Source organism: Centrocercus urophasianus, unplaced genomic scaffold, assembly GCF_019232065.1.
Source record: "Centrocercus urophasianus isolate 14NV4802_14NV808 unplaced genomic scaffold, USGS_Curo_1.0 seq_16, whole genome shotgun sequence".
Classification (NCBI taxonomy): domain Eukaryota; kingdom Metazoa; phylum Chordata; class Aves; order Galliformes; family Phasianidae; genus Centrocercus; species Centrocercus urophasianus.
This window is the reverse complement of record NW_024884711.1, coordinates 15659795-15679328: the sequence shown is the minus strand read 5'-3', so window position 1 is coordinate 15679328 and position 19534 is coordinate 15659795. Positions and strand designations below refer to the sequence as shown.

The window sequence follows — 19534 nt, the reverse complement described above, 5'->3', positions numbered from 1 at the left end:
ATCAGATTTATTTCAGTAAGAAGTGTTCTTAATTTAAATAATTGAAAAAACATTTCTAGACTTAGGTGGTTAGCATTAAGTGCATTTGTCCCAAAAAAAAAAAAAAAAAAAAAAGTGAATTTAAGTACAAGGAAAGAGGTTATTCTTTACTTATTTGTCCTTTATACATTGTATGAATCACAAACATATACAGTTTGCTTTAACTCCTACCTAGACATTTAGCAATATAAATAATAATTTAATATAGAAATATGACTAAATCATAACTAGTTCTCTTGACTGAATATTATGAACTGAGCACAAAAATCTTAATTTCAAAACTCCCAGTATTTTCCACAAAGTAGCATCATAATGATAGTCAGTGAAAACAAAACTATTTGTCTCATCACTGTTTATACTTCTCAGATACTGACTGAAACTGAAGTTCTTTCAAAGTCAGAGCCCACAGCAGAACGGTGTCTTGTGACTCTTAGACAACCCTTTATCCCACCATGACGTGCAAAGAGTAGTGAGAAGAAATGGAAGGTAGAGATAAGACAGAATAGTTCTCCCCATCAGAAGTATGCATGGCTGGTTATTGCACCAATTTTGTGTACCACTACACAAATTCCTCTGGTCTTAAGGAAAAAAAAGTCTTGCACACATACTTCTTGTGTCTTCTAACTGAAAGGAGGTACCTCTTTTATCTCACTCCTTGGTGGCTCAGAGACAGGCATAGGCCGGGAGCTTAATAGCAGCAGCTTGCGAAACAAGAGCTCGGGTGACGCGAGCACAAGCGTCTGCGCTGCGCGCTGCCCAGTCGGAGCGGCGCTCCCCGCCTCCCGCGGGCCCGGCCGGTGCTGGAAGTGACGCGAGCGGGCGGGGCTGCGCGGCGTTGATGGTGGAGGCCCATGTTGATGTCCCCGGCGTCCTCCGCGCCTGCCTAGGTAAGGGGCGCTGCCTGGCGCGGCCGTGGGGAGCGGGCAGGCTCGGCATCCCTTTTCCCGCCGGCCCCCGCCACCCGCTGGGGCGGGCAGAGACGTGAGGCGGCGGGCGGCGGCGCTGCGCCACCGGGCGCCCCCCCCCCCCCGCGACGGGTGCCATGGGCCGGGGCAGGAAGGGGCCGTGCCGCGGGCAGGGGGCAGCGGGGCTCCTTTTCCCCGGGCGCGGGCCGGCTGCTGAGCGGGCGCTGCTGAGGGGTGGCCGGCGCGGACAGGTGGGGCCAGGGCCGCGGCCGCGGCTGGAGGTTTGAGGGTGGAACCGGCCTGGCCTCTGCCTTTCCTGCCCGACGGGCTTTTCCTCATCCCGTCCGTCTCGCCTGACTGGCCGTCTCCCGTGAGAATCGCTTGTCACGCCGCTAGCGAAGCCCAGACGTAGCTCTTCTTCCTCCTCTTCCTCCTTTCTGTCGTCGCAAGGTAGGCGCGCACCCGGCAGCCGCTGCCGTACCGCCGGCTGTACGGGGATCTGTGCCCCAGAGCCGCGCTTTCGGTGCCGGGCGGCGGTCATCCGGCTGGTCCGGGCGGCCTGTGCAGGCCTGGATACGGGAGAGCCTCGGGCTGCAAGCCAGAGCAGCCTGCAGAAGTCGTTTCTACTTTGTAGCACATTCTTAGAATAAACTTTCTAATTTTTAAGGAAATCTATTTAAAAAAAAATTATATTCTAGTGTTTCTCTTACCGAGGCACTTACGGGTGATGAAAATTGACACAGTTTGTTTCATTTCATTGCTTAGCTTCAGATACTAAAGCCGTTCTGTTTCTTTTAGGTTAGTAGAAGTCGTGGCTTTATATCTTTTAATAATTCAAAGAGGTAGACCATTATGGTCTACTTTTGAAGCATCCTGTGGTGCTGTAATTTTTAGCACAATGTATGCAGAATGAGGTGGTGAAGGGAAAGGCTGATGGAAAGCTTTTGCAATCCAACTGAATTAGTGCTAATCCGTCCAACTGTGCGCAGACTTGAATGACTGCACCGTCAGTTCAGTCCGGTGTTGTTGGTGATGTGCAGGACTCAGGGGTATCTGTGTTTAAAGTGGGTACAGCAAAATGTGCTCCCAGGCTGCTGACATCAGAATAGAGGAGAAATCTTTTGAAAAAGATAGGGGAAAAAAAAAAAGCTGTTTAGATAAACTTTCTTCTTTGTTAAAATGTCTTAAAATGAAGCTTTCTTACTTTTACTGAGTGGGGAACAAAATTTTATTTATGAAAATGCTGTCAAAAAATACTGAGAAGTACAGGTTTCCCTGAAGCATCCGGAATCGCTAATGACATTTAATTAAGTCAGAACTCTGCCTCATTTTCCCACCGCTTGTATTTCCTTCTTTCTGGTACTGAGTACCTGTGTTATAGCAGTGGGGGTATTCACTTAAGTGGTGCTTTCTCTCCATCTTGGTTTCATCACTGGGATGACTGCCTTTTTTCGTTCTGAGAAGTGATTGTTTTGGAGTGAAGCTGAGGCAATGCGTTTTGGTGGGCTTGGACTGTGGCTGTCTGTTGTCAGACTGGAGGAGTGAATTGTTTATTTTGTCTGTCTGGTATTTTTCAAATGGATTATTTTCTAACGTAGTTCATCACTATATTGAAGTAACATCTACAATTTTGTTGCAGATCAATCATGTCATCCTTTCAAGAAGTTCCATCTTCAGCTAACGCTTTACAGACTTCCAATTTTGCACATGTGATTTTTCAAAATGTGGCAAAAAGTTATCTTCCGAACACACACCTTGAATGTCACTACACTCTGACCCAATTTATCCATCCTCATCAAAAAGACTGGGTTGGTATTTTCAAGGTAAGTAAAATTTGATCTATTTCTGTTTTTTACATGTTCACTGTTCACTTGTTCACTGTTTCACGTGTTTACTGGTTCATTTAACCAGTTAAAAATAATGAAATCTGAAAATAATAAGAACTTTCTCGTAAGTTTAAGAGGAAGAATCACAGTGTATTAGGTAACTGCTTTTAGAGTCTGAGCTTTTACAATGAGACTGGAGTGATAAGTACAAGTGTGCTGAAGTAAAGGGGAGCTGTGATGTAGTAGAGAATTAAATGGAAATGATTTGTGAGGGGGATTTTTAGTAATATATTCAGTGACTGTTGTCAGTGAATTGTGTAAGGGAGGCATTAACTACAAGCAGGGTGATTTTTCTCTGTTGGGAACTGGTTAAAAATTTATGCTTGTATTTTGGTTAACTGGTGTGTTTTGACAAACAGGAATGTGACTGAGCACGTTTGATATTTAGTGAACAGTGTGAATGGAATGGAAGAAAAAGTCAGAAATTTAAAGAGAGTGCTGTTTAGGTTACACAAGCATTTTGAAATTATTGAAACGTATCCTGAGAAATGGATGTTGTGGTTTTGTGTGTATCAGTCTAAGCGAGGAGGCAATTAGACAGGTTCCTAGAAATACAGGTACATTTGTTTTAAAAATGCAGTGCAAAATGTGAAACTGTTTTTTCAGTGACTGCACTGACTCTGTGTCCAATCTACAGATATCCTTCTTTTCATTGTCTGTGATGATAGTTTCATAAGCTATTGAGGTTTGAGGTTTTTATTCTGCTTTGCCAATTGCGGACAACAGAGCTTAAGCAATTGACTGAGAAACACGTAGAGCTGACAGAAGGTAACACGGCTGTAATGCAGCTTCCCTTTTACTTATTTCTTTTCTTCCTCCCCTTCATGTCAAACAAGCTCTTGTGTGATGAACAAAATCAAGGAATTGATGTCAGGTTAAGTCCAGTGTTCTGGGAGTAAATTATTATTAGTGGGGAATTCCACAGCTGAATTTCTAGTCCATCTCATTCTCATCACCACATAGGAAGGAAACATCGCGAGATGGGGAAAAGGAAGAAAATTGTTTTCTGTTTGTCACTACATGTTATGAATATAATTTCTTTTTATAGTTATAGTACAGTGAGGTAAATGAAGCCAGCTGTCCAACTGTATCTGTGCTTATCAGTATATATGTATGTGAGTAATGCTTACAGTAAACAGTTCATACTTCACTACATTTTCACTAAGATTTTTTCCTGTGAACATCGTGGTGTTGATGGTTCTAACGTGCACTACTGTTCTACTCTAGGGGGGCAATGGCTTCAGCTGTATTCCTTCCTGTGTTTGCTCATCTGGTTCACTAAGAACTTTCTTCTTACTGTGTTGAACAAAATTTATAGCTACGTCTTTCAATCTGAATGAAAATCATTAACTTAAAAGTCAAATTCTTGAGCCAAGTGATTTCTTCAGTAAATACTGTATCCCTGTGTCATCCTACTTGTTTTTCTAGTACAGCTGTTTATGCAGCTGCACAGCAAAACAGATCAGAGAAATGATCTGACTGAAAAATACTATTTCTTCTGCCCCAGCTTTTACCATCTTGTTTCCCAGTTGGTTTTATTCCTCAATTTGATCTCTGTGTGATGCAATGGACAGCTCTGTAGTTCTCACTGTGATGGAAGCAAGTAGATTAGGAAAGTGGGGAGGGGGGGGGAAAGGTTAAGCCTGAATAATTGGCATGGCTTCTTGGTGTGGAATGACAATATAAGTTCATTTTTCAGATCTTTCCAGAATTCTCTGAAGAACAAGTAGTTCTAGAAACAGAAACAGATTTCATATAACAATTCTTGGATTCTAGCTTCTGAGTTTTAAAGTGTTTCCTTAGTTTCCACATGTCAAATGGCTGTTTTTATTGCAGATGCAATTGCATGTGTGTAACTTATTGTAACTGTGCTCATTTGTACAACTTATGTGAAAAAGTGAAGTTAAAAGTGGAATCCTTTGTAGGAGCCAGAGGTTAATTATAAGGCTTGCTTTCCGTGTGGTTATTTGTTTTATTAATTTATGAAATTTATTTGCTCTTAGTTTTTTCAGTGTTTTTTTTAACCTGGTGTGTAAAACTTACTGTTTGTGTTTTTTTAACACCTTTGCACTTTCATGTTTTCGATTTTCTATGGATATTCAATTTTCTACTGGATATTCCATTTTCATCACTGAGTATGGCATCTGTTTAATACTATGATACTGTAATGAATTCAGTGAAAAGTACCACAACCGGCTCCTTCATGTTTGTGATAGTTTATTTACAGATATCCTCTTCTCAAGGGTATTTTACAAAGCAGATTAAAATAAGGAGCCAGAGCAAGATAATGTACTACCTCACTGTTGTCAACAGACATATCAAAAAAGTCTTCTTGGAAGGTGGAACAGGTCTAGAACCTCAGGTCTAAGAAGATTTATGCCACACAACATTATTAGAAAGAACTAAAAAAAGTTCCCAAACATGCAACAGTTCTGAAATTTAACACTTCTCTGTACATGCTGTAGATGCAATGTTTGGGGTTCTTGTTGTTCCCAGTGTGATTTAAACTGCTTGTTTTTGGTGTTCTGTCATGCCAAGCAAAAGGAATTTCTTGCTGATGTTGTGCATAGACAACTCTCTTGCAGACAATTCCATTAATGCAAGCACACAGTGTTTATATACTAAAAGGGTAACATTGCATATGCAGTGAGTATGGTATGGCAGGATATTTTAGTTGTACCAGTTTTCTTACAAACTAGATCTGTCTAATGGACATACATGTTGAACTATACCTTTGGCAAACACTTGGGGGCAAAAAGAAGAGCAGTGAAGATGATGTTACCCTTATCTTGTCATTTGTTTCAAAGTTCTAAGTATACAGTCTTTTTATTTTTTTGTATGTATCTTTTTTTTTTCTTCTCTGTTCCCCACAGGAAATTTTTGACTGAATTTCCCAATCTGCTGTTATTCACTGCTGCTATTTCTTTTCTGCTATTTTGATGTTCTGGTGGGTCATTTGTGATCAAACACTGGAAGATCTTGATCAGTTTTATCATGCTTGTTACCATGGAGGGGAAAAAAAACCAAACATAAACAGAATGAAACAAAGCAGTTTTACAGTTTGGTGTTGGCCTAGTGCTTGGCGTGTGCTTCCTTAGCCTGAATTCCTCTTTGTGCTATTTTATGGGAACTACAATTCGAGATCTGCTTTCCCTCTATAAGGGATTCTGTGCAGAAGATCCTGATGCTCCTACAGTGCGTGAGGGGAGAAGGCTTATTGATCCTAGTAGGTTTAATAGCTGATGTGTACTCCCAAAGTGATCCAAGCTCAGTGTCCCTTTCTTCTCCTCCCTTACTGTTTGATGAGCTGAAATGTGGAAAAGCCCTTAGGGTAATCCAAATTGAAACCTTTGAAATGGGGGAAGACAATTAGTATGTGTTCTACATCTGTTTGCAAAAATTGACTGGCTGGTAGGTGGTCCTATTCTCCGGATGGGGAAGTCTACGGTTTGTTAGTTTGTTCTACAATAAAGTGAAAAAATCATATGGCCACATGAGAGATATATATATATTTGCATTATTAATATACAGTGTCCAGATTTGCAGAAGTGTTTGGAAAAGTGTTTGGCTTTTAGGAAGAATTGCTTTATGCCTCCATCCAGAGCATATGTGTGCAAGTTGGCCTGGCAGATGTTCAGTGTGCAGTAGATGAAGCTTTACTACATGTCTCAAAAGCTCAGTGAAGTAACTTTATGGGCATGATAAGGTGTGTTGCTTCAAGAGAGCAGAATGATAGGTGTATGTGTTTGTGGCATATATTGTAATAATATCTAGATTTCTGAAGATCTAATTTTGCAGAAGCCAGCATGCTGGAATGACCTGTGATATCAGGTGGGAATCTTACTTATTTTAATATAATGGCTTCAGTTATGCTTCATCACTAACTAATCAAATCTTTTCTGTTTCTTGGATCCAATAGTAATAATACATTTTTAAAGCAATCGACATTGCTGTTCTGATAGGATCTTGACTTTAATTATAGATGGACTTTTGGTATTGACTGCCACAATATCTGCCAAGAGAAGAAAAGGAAATTCATTCTTAATGTTTACATTTTTTTAATATCCACAGTCTAAAAATGATGGTTTGACTTTCTGGTAGCTTGAAGCATGGAAAAATGAATAAAACCAGGGTTGGGAAGATCTTGAAAGGTTATTTGAACGCAAGAAGCACAGGCTTGCTCTGAACAGGTGCTCATTATTTAGGAGGTCATACCTCAGCTACTGTTTGTGCATCAGTGCAGTATGTGTGTTACGTGCAGATTAATTCCTGTCCCTTCCGTGCACTGATTTATAGCAAACCTTGGACTTAACTTGTCTGTGATCTGTGAAGAATTTGTGGTGGATTGACAGGATGGCTAACAGATAGCTTGGTTTTTATGTTGTGGCAAGACTATAGAAATGCTTTTTTGCAGTCCTCTGGATTATTTATTCTCCTTTGAACTTTGAACTGCAAATACCAGCACAACTTGTGTGAGCAGTTTCAAAGTCCTGGTTATGTCATGGGTTGATATGCTAGATAATAATTACTTCCATATCTGCAGATCACATTATGAAGTACAGGGCAACAGCTGGATGTGTTACTGACCACAGTCATACTGAAGTACATTTTTTTTCTGGCACGGAGTCATCACTGCACAGCACAACATGGTAGATACAGGAATGTGTAGTGAGCAGTATGTCCTGTTTTTAAAACAGTAGGGAAAGAATTACTGAAATTCAGAAGGTTTCGAGAATTACTGTATCCACCAATAACAGTGATTCTCTTTCTTTTTTCCTTTGCCTTCTTTAGAAAGACATATCTCAAATAATAGAAATATCTCTTAGAAATAATTCTAAAAATAAGTCAATTGTAATGTCATTCACAGTTTCCTCACTAAGTTTACATGACGCTACTTTAGTAAGAAATTTTCATGTTCAATTCAAAGTGTCATTAATTTTCTAGAAATATTTGCTGTAATATGCTTGTGTGTTAAAAGAGGCAAGTGACATAACAAAATGGTCAGTAGCTAGTGGCAATTTTGAAATAAAAAGGTTGTGCTAATATTGTTTTAGTGAAATGTGGTAAATTAATATTTTTACTTAAACCCAGCCACCTTTTTTTTTTCATTGGTCTTTCTTGAAGCAAACAGTAACTTTGTTACTCTTTGATCTGTCATAACATTTCCTTGGACAGTCATTTACGCCTGTACCAGGTTTTCTTTTAGAGTGTTCACATTGTTTCTGTATTTATTTTGATTTATACGTAGTATGAGAGAAAGTTGATCATATGATCTAGGCACTCTGTCAATGTCACTTTCACATATTCTTCTGAACTATGAGATAGAAGTACAACCAACAAGAGATGATAATAGGTTGGGAACCTGATAGTACCTTGATACAGCAACAAGTACCATATGTTCTCGATAGCCTGAGTTAAAAGGTTGCCTGTATGTGTTTGTAACATTCAGCAGAGATGGACAACTTTGGGGTTTGGGCATGCATGTGATTTCCTTCTTTCAGAAGGAGTTCACTGTATACTCGCAGTACTGAAGAGTACTTTGTCAAATTATATTCCAAACTGCATAGTTTCCTTTCCAAAACAAAAAGGAATTCATTTTAACTCCGATAGTTCTTTTAGAGTTGCATCATGTTATGTATTTACTACAAATGCCCTATTGGGCATGTCAGTGTTGCTTCAGCTGAACAGGTCTTTCCTGGATTTGTTTCTTTGATCTGTTGGCAGTACACGTGCTGTGTAGTTTGGTAAGTCGCTATGCAATGGAGCAGAGTGAAAGGTGCTGTTCTTGTGCTTGATGAGATCTGTTGGAGGCCAGTGAAGAAATGACTGAAGGTTCTTGTGCAGCAGTGCTTCTTTGAAGCAGTCACGCTCCAGATTGAGTTGAAATGACACACACAAAAAAAGTGTTCATTCTTTGCAAAACTCAAGAAATAAAAAAAGGAAGTTTGAAAATAATTTTACATTTTAAACACTGTGCAGTTGTAAGGCAGACTTCAGAACATCATCTTAATAATCAAATGCAAGTCAAAAGAGGTAAATAAAAATAAAATGGTCATTATTTTTCCTCAGTAGCTCAGTGTAGGCATATGGACAGTTCCCAACTGTACTGTTACTTTTTTTTTTTTTTTCTTTGCATTGTTTGGTTTGTTAGTCAGCTGATTTTCTTCTTTTTTTTCCCCCTAGCTTCTTGGTGGAAATGTACTATGGGTAAAACATAAATATGGGGGGAGCTAATGACAGAGAGGGCCGTTTGGGTGAAAAAGGGACTCGTATATTCAGGGCACAGAAGAACCAACTTTGACATCTATATACCTATAGAAGGAAGTGCTGTGTGGTATGGGTGTTGCGGACAGCTGAGTCATCCCCACCAGTCCAGCCTGACTGAAAAGTACTCAGTGTTCATCATTGTGAGTTTACTAAACTTTGGCATTTCCACTGTGACTACAAAACTGGTTATGCAACTAAAAAGTAGCTTATGATGTCTTAAAATGAAAAAAGCCCTTTTGCTCACAAGTAGCAAGTAGAATGAACGGTTTGCTCTATAATGGCCTATTAAAGCTTTCTGTTTTATGAAAAGAAAGTGAACTATGTGTGTATTGTTTGAGTAACACATTGCACATGGTAATGTAATCTGAATATGACACTTGTAGGAGACATGATGTTTGGCTGTGTATTTTGTGTTTGGCTTGAAAATGTGGGTAGAGATGGTTGAAGTAGGATTTGGATTCCGAGCTGTTAATTTGTTAGCGTGTGGAAACGAATGCTGAAATGTGTACACAACTTGCTGTTTTGAAAAAGGATTTCTGAGTAAAGTTCTTGATAATTGAAAGTACAGAAAGAGGCTAGAGAGGTGTACAAAGTACTAGGTTAGCAGCAGAAACTTTTTCTAGTTCTGCTTATAACATGATTTGTCATATATATGTGTGTTAGTTTAAGGGAGTTGCATCATCTAAGTCTCGTTTTCTCTTTTGGCCGAGAAATAAGAACATGAATATTTCCAGAGTTTTTAAAGTTGAACAAAGAACTTTGAGAGCCACAGAAATGATCCAAAGGATGGAACACTTCTCCTGCCTGGGAGAGCTGGGGCTGTTCAGCGTGAAGAGAAGGCTCCAGGGAGAACTGAGAGCAGCCTTCTGGTATCTGCACAGGGACTGAAAGAAAGAAGGGGACAGACTCTTAACAGGCTCTGCTGTGATAGGACAAGGGGAAATGGTTTCATACTTAAAGAGGAGAGTCTTTAGTCTTCTACAGTGAGAGTGATGAGGCACTGGAACAGGTTGCCCAGAGAAGTGATGGATGCCCTGTCCCTGGAGATACTCAAGGTCAGGCTGGACCAGGTGCTGAGCAACTTGATCTGTCTGTAGGTGTCCCTGTTAACTGTAGGGAGTTGGACTGGATGACCTTTAAAGGTCCCTTCCAACTCTAAGAATTCTATGATTTTCAGTTTTCAATGAATTCCTTAAAAAGCAGTGGCATCATTGCAGTCTGTCAGTGCACTGGACATTGGATGGTGAACTTGAGGTCAGAGTTCATGACAAGTTTTGTACGTAGTTTGACTGTTTATTCTTTTTCTCTAAAATTCAGAGGGTTTTGTGCCAGAGTTCTTGTGTGTTTTATAATGTTTCTGTGCTTGAATGGGAGTATTGTATTATTTGCCGTTGCTTGTGCCATGATTTTGCTTTAGAATTGCAAACTGTGCCTTTTCTATTCCTCTTTGCTCTCAGGAATTTCCACAGTGCATTCTGGTGAGATTTCTCATTTCAGATTTCTGGTGGGAATCACGTACATATCTGCTAGTGTAAACTTGCTTTGCACTTTGGAATTTTGGGTTTATGTCAGTAGTTGAAGATGCATTTTCTTTCTTTTTCTTTTTTTGTTTTTTTCTTAAATGATGTGAAGTTACTTTCATTAAGGGAATCCCACTGAGTTCTGGCACGACAACAAAGTCTGTAGCTATTTTGATGTAGATACTGTTTTGCTTGATGGTGCTTTCATATTGAAAATCTTACTCTAATTTTTTATATTTTTTAATAGAAAAATAATTGTTTTAAAGATAAAGGTCTTAGACTTATAACATCTGTTACTTACTTTTCTATTTATTTTCTTCTCAGCATATCATTACTTTGGTTTTACTCCTTGTTTCTTTCACGTAAGGAGTAATCCTGTGGAAGTACAGATTATCATTGTTTGATAGGAAAAACATGGAGAAATGTTACTAACTTTACGTCTTTGCTGTACAATAACAACCTTCTCCTTTCTTGTGTAACTGTGAGGATTATGAGATTTGTTCATATTTTCTTCCTTGCATTGTCATGTTTTTGCATATGTAATTCCTAGCAGGGAAACCTGTTTTCTGATATCTCATGTATGAAAATAATCATTGGGAAATCTGCTCATGCAGATAACCTTGCATGTGCCTTGTTAGGAAGTAGCTGGTTTCTAAGAATCAGAAGAGTATAAGATGGGAGCTTTGGTAGGGGAAGTGGATGACAAGTGACCAAAAATAGGGGAAGTTAAGGGAGAAAATAGATGCCTGGTGAACTTCCCAGGGTATTGCCCGCTGGCTTGTGAGGTGTCGCAGTTCTTTCTTTACCAAGAACCACATACTGCGTGTGAAAATATGGTACCAACTCAGAAACAGGCCAGAAGAATTGGTTAATTTGCCTTCTATGTACTTGGTCTTTGTATTCATAGAATCATAGAATGGCTTGGGTTAGAAGGGACGTCAAGGGTCATCAGGCTCCAACCTCCCTGCCGCAGGCAGGGCCACCAATATCACATACTGCACCAGGCTGCCCAGGGCCTCATTTTTTTGGTAATTTGGAATTAAAATTTCAAGTTACAAAAAACAACAAAAAAAGGAAACCAAGTTTATGTATTTTATTATTAGAAATAAAATATTCACAGCCTTTTTGGTTTCAGAGTAGATTATTCAGTTTACATATCAATGTCTGGTTTATTTTTTATTTTTCAAATACTTCAGTCTGGGAGGAAGGTTCAGTTGGAGGCTGAGTTGGACACCTAAAGGGGGGATCATGAGAGGAACCATTTTTTGGATTTAAATCCACTGGATTTTGCTCCCTCTCTTATGTTTTCTGAAGTGCTTGATTATCAGAAGGAATTATCATTTTACTCAGGAAATCAGGATATGTATGTGTGTTGACTTTTTTTTTTTTTTTTTAAATTTTTCTGCTTTTTTCCCATTGTTTTTAAAACAAAGAAAAACTGGAGCACTCTGAAGAGATTGAATTACTCTGTTCAGAACAAACAGGGTAAAGAATTTATTTCCCTTTTAAAATTAAAACAAACAAACAAGAATCAACAAAAGTCCCCCTTCCTCCCCATAAGGCCAGTTATTGAGAATCGAGTTTCTACATATAAAAGTTTTCTATGCTGTAGGGCAGCAAATAATGGTATATGTTCCTTTTTACAGAGGTGAAAGCAGCTTCTGTGAAGAAAGGGGTACTTGCATCTGAATTAGATTTGAAAAGATGACTAATGTGAAAAATTGGCTGAATATTTTTCCTGTGGATGTTTATTACAGAAAACTTGCTTTTGTCCCCCTAAGTTACCGGAAGAGCTTTTCTTCCTATTTCTGAAATATTTTACAATGTGGGAATAACAGCCCCAGGAGATCTCATTTCACTTACGCCTTTAAAAGTTCCTCAATAGGGAATATCAGAGAAATCTTCAAAACTTGGGCTAAGAATAGGCTTAAAATAGAACAGTTGGTTCCATTTTGGTGATTGTGTCAAGTCAGCCCAACTTCTCTCCTACGAGTATCACCTTAAAAATGCTTAATATTAGCAAAAAGAAGATCTGATCTGTTTTTGCTGTTGTTCACCATTGCTTTTTATTAACATACAAAAGGCATGGTCATTTCAGAGCAGTGATCTTTGTATTTTCCAAACAGTAAATGTTGGCACATTTCTTAATACAGAGTGAAGTAGTACTTCTGTGTTAGACAGACAGCTATGGAACTGTGTCTTCAGAATTCTTTTTACTAATTATAATTATCTTTTGTGTATACTACTTGAAATGTTTGACTATATAATTACCGTTCAGTTAGTTTACCCACATAAGCAACTTTTTCTCTCTTTTTTTTTTTCTTTTAGCAAACAACTTCTAAAAACAGTTCTTAGTTCTTTCAAAATACACTGCTGCAACCTATCCCTTATAAAGGAAGATTTGGAATGATTCAGACCTCTACATTTAGAAGTCTTTCCTATTGGAGTAATAGAAATCCCGTCTGGCTTAATTTTTTTTTTTTTGTCCTTTACCTTTTTTTTTTTCTTCTCCTTTCTGAAATGCAGATAAATTTGTCCCTTGTCTTTCTTTACTCCAGGACACCATACCCAGTTACTGCAAAAAACAGTTGCTTCTTCTTTTTGACCAGGTTTTTGATACTTTCTCCAGCGCAGTGGAACGTGTTATTCTTCACTTCTGCTATGCTATTATTGTCCTCTTAGTAATACACTCTGCTTTGTAGTGACTATTTGCTTTGGGTTTCAGGCTTAGATGCTGAATGCTACAAACTTGGGGCAGAGTGGCTAGCAAGCTGCATGGAGGAAAAGGATCTGGGGAGATTAGCTGACAGCCGGCTGAACATGAGCCAGCTGTGTGCCTGGGTGGCCAAGAAGGCCAATAGCAGTCCTGGCTTGTATCAGAAATGGTGTAATCAGCAGGAGCAGGGAGCTGATCGTCTGGCTGTGTTCAGCACGGATGAGGCCACACCTCGAGTACTGTGTTTTAGGCCCCACACTACAAGAAAGATATTGACGCCATAGAATGTGTCCGGGAAAGAGCAATGAGGATGATGAAGTCTCTGGAGCATGAGTCTTATGGGAGCAGCTGGGGTAAAGGGCTGTTTAATCTGGAGGAGGCTCAGGGAGACCTTACCACTCTCTACAACTGTCTGAAGAGAGGTTGTGTTGATTGGCCTCTTCTCCCAGGTAACAACAGCAGGACAAGAGGTAATGGCTTTAAGTTGCACCAGAGGAGATTGAGGTTGGATATTAGTTAGGAAAAAATTCTTTTCAGAAAGAGTGGTGACTTATTGGAACAAGTGCCCAGGGAGGTACTGGAGTCATCATCCTTGTAGATGTTCAAGAAGCATGTAGATGTAACAGTGAGGGACGTGGTTTAGTAGGCACGGTGGTGAATGGTTAATGTTTGGACTAGATGATCTTAGTGGTCTTTTCCAAATTTAATGGTTCTACAACTCTATTTAAAATATGTTGGAATATATTTCTTCAGGGGATAACATTTCTTATTTCAAGGATCTGTGGTCTTTATGAAAAACTGGAAAACTGGCATATCAGGGAAACTGCACTAACTAAGCTGGATTAAGTTTCCATGCATTTTATCTTTGTCCTGCAGATGTAGCATATTGTGTGTATGGAAGAGTGACATGCTGATCATTAATGTTGCAGAAGCTATCAAAAAAAAAAAAAAAAAAAAGTGCTAGCTTAAGCTTATGAAATTTTGCCTTTTCAGTGGAGAAAAGCTTTATTTCATTTCTTGTTTTATGATCAACCTGTTGAATTGTGGACATAAAATAGTGAGCATTGGCAGAAGCTGCACTAGGAAAATCTCACTATAAGCTTCTGAATTAATCTTTTTATATTTTCAGTGCATCTTTGCAGAAAAAAAGTAAATGCATCAAATAGGAGGTTAATGTATATTGAAAACTGTATGGTGTTTTAATTTATATGGACCCTTTTATTACCTTAGTCACATTTATTGACTTAGGTAACAAGCTTAATAAAATTCATGCTAAATCTTTGACATGCTTGTTAAAATATTCCTGATTTGTAAACATTGTTAAGTATCTTTTTATTTCATGTTGAATGAGAAATATGCGTATTATGGTATGTTGTAAAGGCCAAGCTGTGATATCTTAACTGTATATAGTATATTTTTCTGCTTAATATTTCTCTCTTTTTTCTTTTTTGTTTTGTTGTTATGGTTTAATTTACTTTAGGTTGGTTGGAGTACTGCAAGAGATTATTACACGTTTCTGTGGTCACCTATGCCAGAAAATTATGTGGAAGGATCAACTGTCAACTGTGTCCTGAACTTCCAAGGTGAATTTAAATAAAGCAGTACCTGCCTGTATTTTCTGGCTTCCTCAGTTAAAAAAAAAAAAATAAAAAAAAATCTATATTAAGGTATTTAGGGCTGCAGAGTAGTTCTAGATTTTTTAAAAACATATGTTGGAAGAGAATTTTCTGCGTCAGTCTTCTGCGTGCTTTTTTTTGCTCCTGGTGTGAAATTTATTCTTACTTTAGATAAAGGAAATTACTTTAGATATCAAGGAAATTGTATGAGTAACTGTGTGAATCATTATATTTTCACATGGTGATTGGACAGTGTTCACAACTGATGGAAAGAGAAACTGGAAACTATCCAGAGTGATGTAATTTAATCAGTGGTGAGGTGTTTTGTTTTGTTTTTTTTTTTAATCTTGGCATCTTTTAATGCATTGTGGCTTTGCACGTGTTTAGTCTGTGGACTTCAGATTCTCAACTCAAAGTAATTCTTTCAGAGAAAGAAGGGATAAATAAAGTAAATGATGGTTTATTGGAAGTTCACAGTTTCAGAGGACCTTTTGACAGAGAGAGAAAATTGCTGAAGTTCTTAAGAGAAGAATAGGGAGGAAAACAGAAAATGGTACACCACTCTACGAGTTTATACTGTAACTACAATTTCAACACCATGTGGATATCAGATCCTTTCGCTTTCCTTCCCACTCTCAAGAAGATGTGGTAGAACTAGAAAATAAACAGAGCAATGAGGAATATCAAAGTTAAGAATCACTTTCTGTATTAACATTACATAATCTACTCATTATTGGCTGACTATGTAAGAAGGAACAATGGCTATAGATTCTGGCCTAAGTGTTTTAGATTTAACATTAAGAAGAGCTTTTTTTCACCAAAAGAGGTGAAGAACTAATAGTAGCAACACTCGAACAGGTATCCCAGGGACATTTGGAAGGATAAGAGTTCCACACACATGATTAGACAAAGCTGCAGGAGGCTACTGACAGCAGTCTCTTTTTGAGCAGGAAGTTGGGCTAGATGACTTTCAGAACTTCCTTCTGTCAGGCTTTCCAGCCTGGGAAAGGGAAACAATGGAGAAAAAACACATCTGTAAAATCAGTAACTGATGGCATCAGTTGATAGCCATTTTTCCATTTTAAAAAAGCAGGAACCAGGGGCTGGCAGTGTAAGTTACCAGTGATGGGTTCGGAATGGAGATAGAGATGATACCATCAGATTTTATAGATATGTGTGCGGGAACTGTTGAGTCACGGCCTGAACCACTGTTTGGTCAACTGAGGCAGGCACTGAGTCAGCCATGGAGCACAGGTGAAGGCGATTCAGCTGTGTGACCAGAAGGGGTGGAAGGTGGCTGCACCTCTCCTAGACCCCATTTAAGGGCTGACCGCCACTAGGGAGGATCTCTTTCTGGAGGTCTTTCCTCTGTGGAGTCTTTCCTGTGAACCTAGATCTTTGGATATAGGTGAGCATTCCTTCCCTGCTTGTTTCTTTTCCAATTTTCACCACAATAATCTTTCCAGCTGTAACACTAGCTGTAACAATGTTGAAAAGTCCAAATGTCCGAACTTGTAGAAAGAGCACCTCCCATTAAAGTTGTTTAATGCTTTTGTTCTGCTTACTACCAGACTTATCACCATGGCTTTTTTCACTTTCCTGGAGTTGGCTTTGGTGTTTGTGTGTGAGTGTGGATGTACTGCTTAAAATGTAATAATAATAATAGAGTGTAATAATAGAATATTGAAGTCCTAAAATGACTACTGATATTAGCTTGTTCTCTTGTTTAGATTTACCTGTACCTGTAAGTAGCAATAGCTGGGATGAGTTAACAGTCCATGTATTCAATAATAATATGAATGTCAGTTATATGTATTAAATGATGGGTGTATTTAGTGCCTGTTAACTGGTACTATCCTAGGCCTCTGTGTCTTACAAAAAGGAAATAAATAAAAGGCTAGGAGAAATTTTGGGAGTCAGAATTGGGAAGAAGGATGTCGTTTTCCTCTTTACTGTTGTTATTGAGTGCGTCTGTACTGTAACACAGATAATCAGAATGAAATTCCTAAGTCATGTGGTCTGACGTATTTTTACATGGAGACTCGCAAAATAGGTTTATTTGTGTAGAGTGTTTCTTCAAATTTGAATTTATTTTGATAGGATATTACCTACCAAATGATGATGGAGAATTTTACCAGTTCTGTTATGTGACTCATAAAGGAGAAATCCGTGGAGCAAGCACACCTTTCCAGTTCCGTACATCTTCTCCTGTTGAGGAATTGCTCACTATGGAGGATGAAGGAAACTCTGATATGCTAGTTGTGACCACAAAAGCAGGACTTCTTGAGGTTTGATTCAGTGTTTCTTAAATATTATCAATTTATACATTCTTACATTTTATATGTTCTTATATGTGCACAGACATATGTGATTTGGATAGAATCTTGAACAGGCCAGGAAAATAGATACATTTCTGGTTGGCTTTTCAGTTTTAGATTGGAGTTCAAAACATTTGCTTGTTAAAGGAATCAATACTTAAACAGGTTGCAGGTACAGCATTGCACTCAGCATAGGCTGCTTGTCCATTGCTGCCCTCTGTGCTCTCCAAGTAAAAGGACTGGGGGTGGGGTGGGGGGAGAAGATGTCCTCCATGTGAATTTTTTTTTTTCCTCCTGTTTTCCCTGTTTTGATCCACAATTCCTCCAACACTCTGTGTGTGTGTGTGTGTGTGTTTAAACTAAGCAGTTGTTTTGTCACCAAGCTGTTGTTGTCTTAATTAGCTTTTCCCAAGTGACAGTAAATATACAGTAAAAGCACCTCACTTAAAGAGGATAGAAGTGTATAAATAAAGATGTTATAAAAATAGCTCTGTAATGGTATTGTGGTGCTGTAATGTAATGGTGATGTAATTAGAGTAGTGAAACTTCAGAAATTTGGGAAAAAAGATAAAGCTGTAAAATCACCTAGACAGAAGATGAATACTTTGTGCTTGTGCTCAAACGCTGGAGTGATTTGCCATTCTCTTAATGCATAGGAATCGGGGGGAGAAAAATTACTGAGATTTCTTTTGTTTTTAACAGTTCAAAATTGAAAAAATAGTAAAAGAAAAGGAAGAGCTACTGAAGGTTACTTCTGTTCTGGAGAAAGAAACGGCACAACTCCGGGATCAAGTTGAAAGACTGGAAAAAGAACTTAACCTTGAAAAGCAGAGATGTGACCAACTGCAAACAGAGCAGAAGGTCAGTTGTTTTATCCATTATAGCCGACTCATAATGTCTGTAATCATGTTTTTTCAAGAACTGATTGAACTGAGTGAAAATCAGCTCTCAGAACCCCTGAGCAGTTAGATAGACATTTACACTAGAATAGGTCAGTTCCAATTAACCTCCTGCCACTATTCTTTTTGTGTTGTAAAATGGTTAAAATATTTAAGCTTTTTGGTACCAGGCATGGTAAGGTAATCGATGACAACTGTTACCAGATGTTTAACATTTAGTTGTGGAATTCATAGTGGAGAAGTAGTTGACAGCTTAAAGTTTGCTTGTGTTACCTTAAAATGAAGGATGGTCTTTCAAGTAACTTTCATTAAGGAATAGTTACACAGAATACAGGGTATTGAAAATGGGAATATGGGGTACTGAAAATGGTAATAAATAAATAGTAAACTTTAGAAAAATGTTGGTATTAAAATGAAGATCCAAGTCTTGGTCAGGAGAAAAATCAAGAATGCTGCTGCCAGAACATGCCAAGAGTGAAAAGTTTGGCTTCTCTAAAACATTTTGCAAAGATCTAATGATTCTGAAACAGAAAACCAGAGAAATGAAGTTATAGTTGTAATTGATAATGGAAATATAAATCTAGCCTGAACCAAAGCTAGCTTAATTTGGGATTCTACACGTGGTGAAGGGTAAATGTATACTATAGCAAAGACACACGAAAGTTGAACTTGATATAAATAAGCTGCTGGTTTTTGTTTTTTTTTTTTAAACAACTTTTAGGAGAAAATTAAAAACATGTGGGAGGGAGGTGGTGACATGGACAAATTTGAAGTAATGAAGCCTATATAATTTAGCTGTAGACAGCAGTTAATAGGCTATTTTGAAGTACTAGTATGTATATGTCAACAGTTCTGCATGATACACCTTTGGTAGAAAGGAATTTGTTGAAGGAATTTGAGACATCATAGTTTACTGTTGTTTGGTCATAACGTAGTGAGCTACAGTGTTAGGTAAGGAAAATGGCAATGATTTAGGAAAAAAAAATGTAAAATTTATTAAAAATAATTTTAATGTCAAGCACATGGGAGGATCAGTTTAACAAGACTAGAATTAAATACTTGAAACCATGCATTTCACCTATTTGAAAATCAGAAGCTTGATCCGGCAATGACTGAGCAGCTACCTTGACACCTTCCATTGTTATTTGAAGTCCTTATTTTAAAAACTGTTTGAAAAATTGCGAGTTCCAATCCACATTAGATCCAGAATGCATTTTTAGAACAATTTGTCAGATGGGATTTTGACAGCTGTCTAGTGAGAGTAGCTAGGAACAAAAATGTGATGGTATTTCTCATGCTTAGCTGTGAATTCCTATAAACAAAAGCAATTTCTCTTAAGATACCAGAACTTACCAGTTAGAATTTAAT

At 38.3% G+C, this 19534-nt stretch overlaps 1 protein-coding gene across 3 annotated transcripts in view; it reads left to right on the top strand.

Moving 5' to 3' along the window:
• The first annotated feature begins 838 nt into the window (after nucleotides 1–838).
• Nucleotides 839–19534, top strand: part of TAX1BP1 (Tax1 binding protein 1) — a 51074-nt gene continuing 32378 nt past the window's right edge. For all 3 annotated transcript variants that reach the window (XM_042816706.1, XM_042816707.1, XM_042816705.1), the window contains exons 1-5: nucleotides 839–926; nucleotides 2584–2767; nucleotides 14814–14916; nucleotides 17050–17237; nucleotides 17970–18128. In XM_042816706.1, coding sequence (XP_042672640.1) covers nucleotides 2591–2767; nucleotides 14814–14916; nucleotides 17050–17237; nucleotides 17970–18128 — 627 coding nt within the window. In that variant the 5' untranslated portion in view covers nucleotides 839–926; nucleotides 2584–2590. The remainder of the gene's footprint in view (nucleotides 927–2583; nucleotides 2768–14813; nucleotides 14917–17049; nucleotides 17238–17969; nucleotides 18129–19534) is intronic.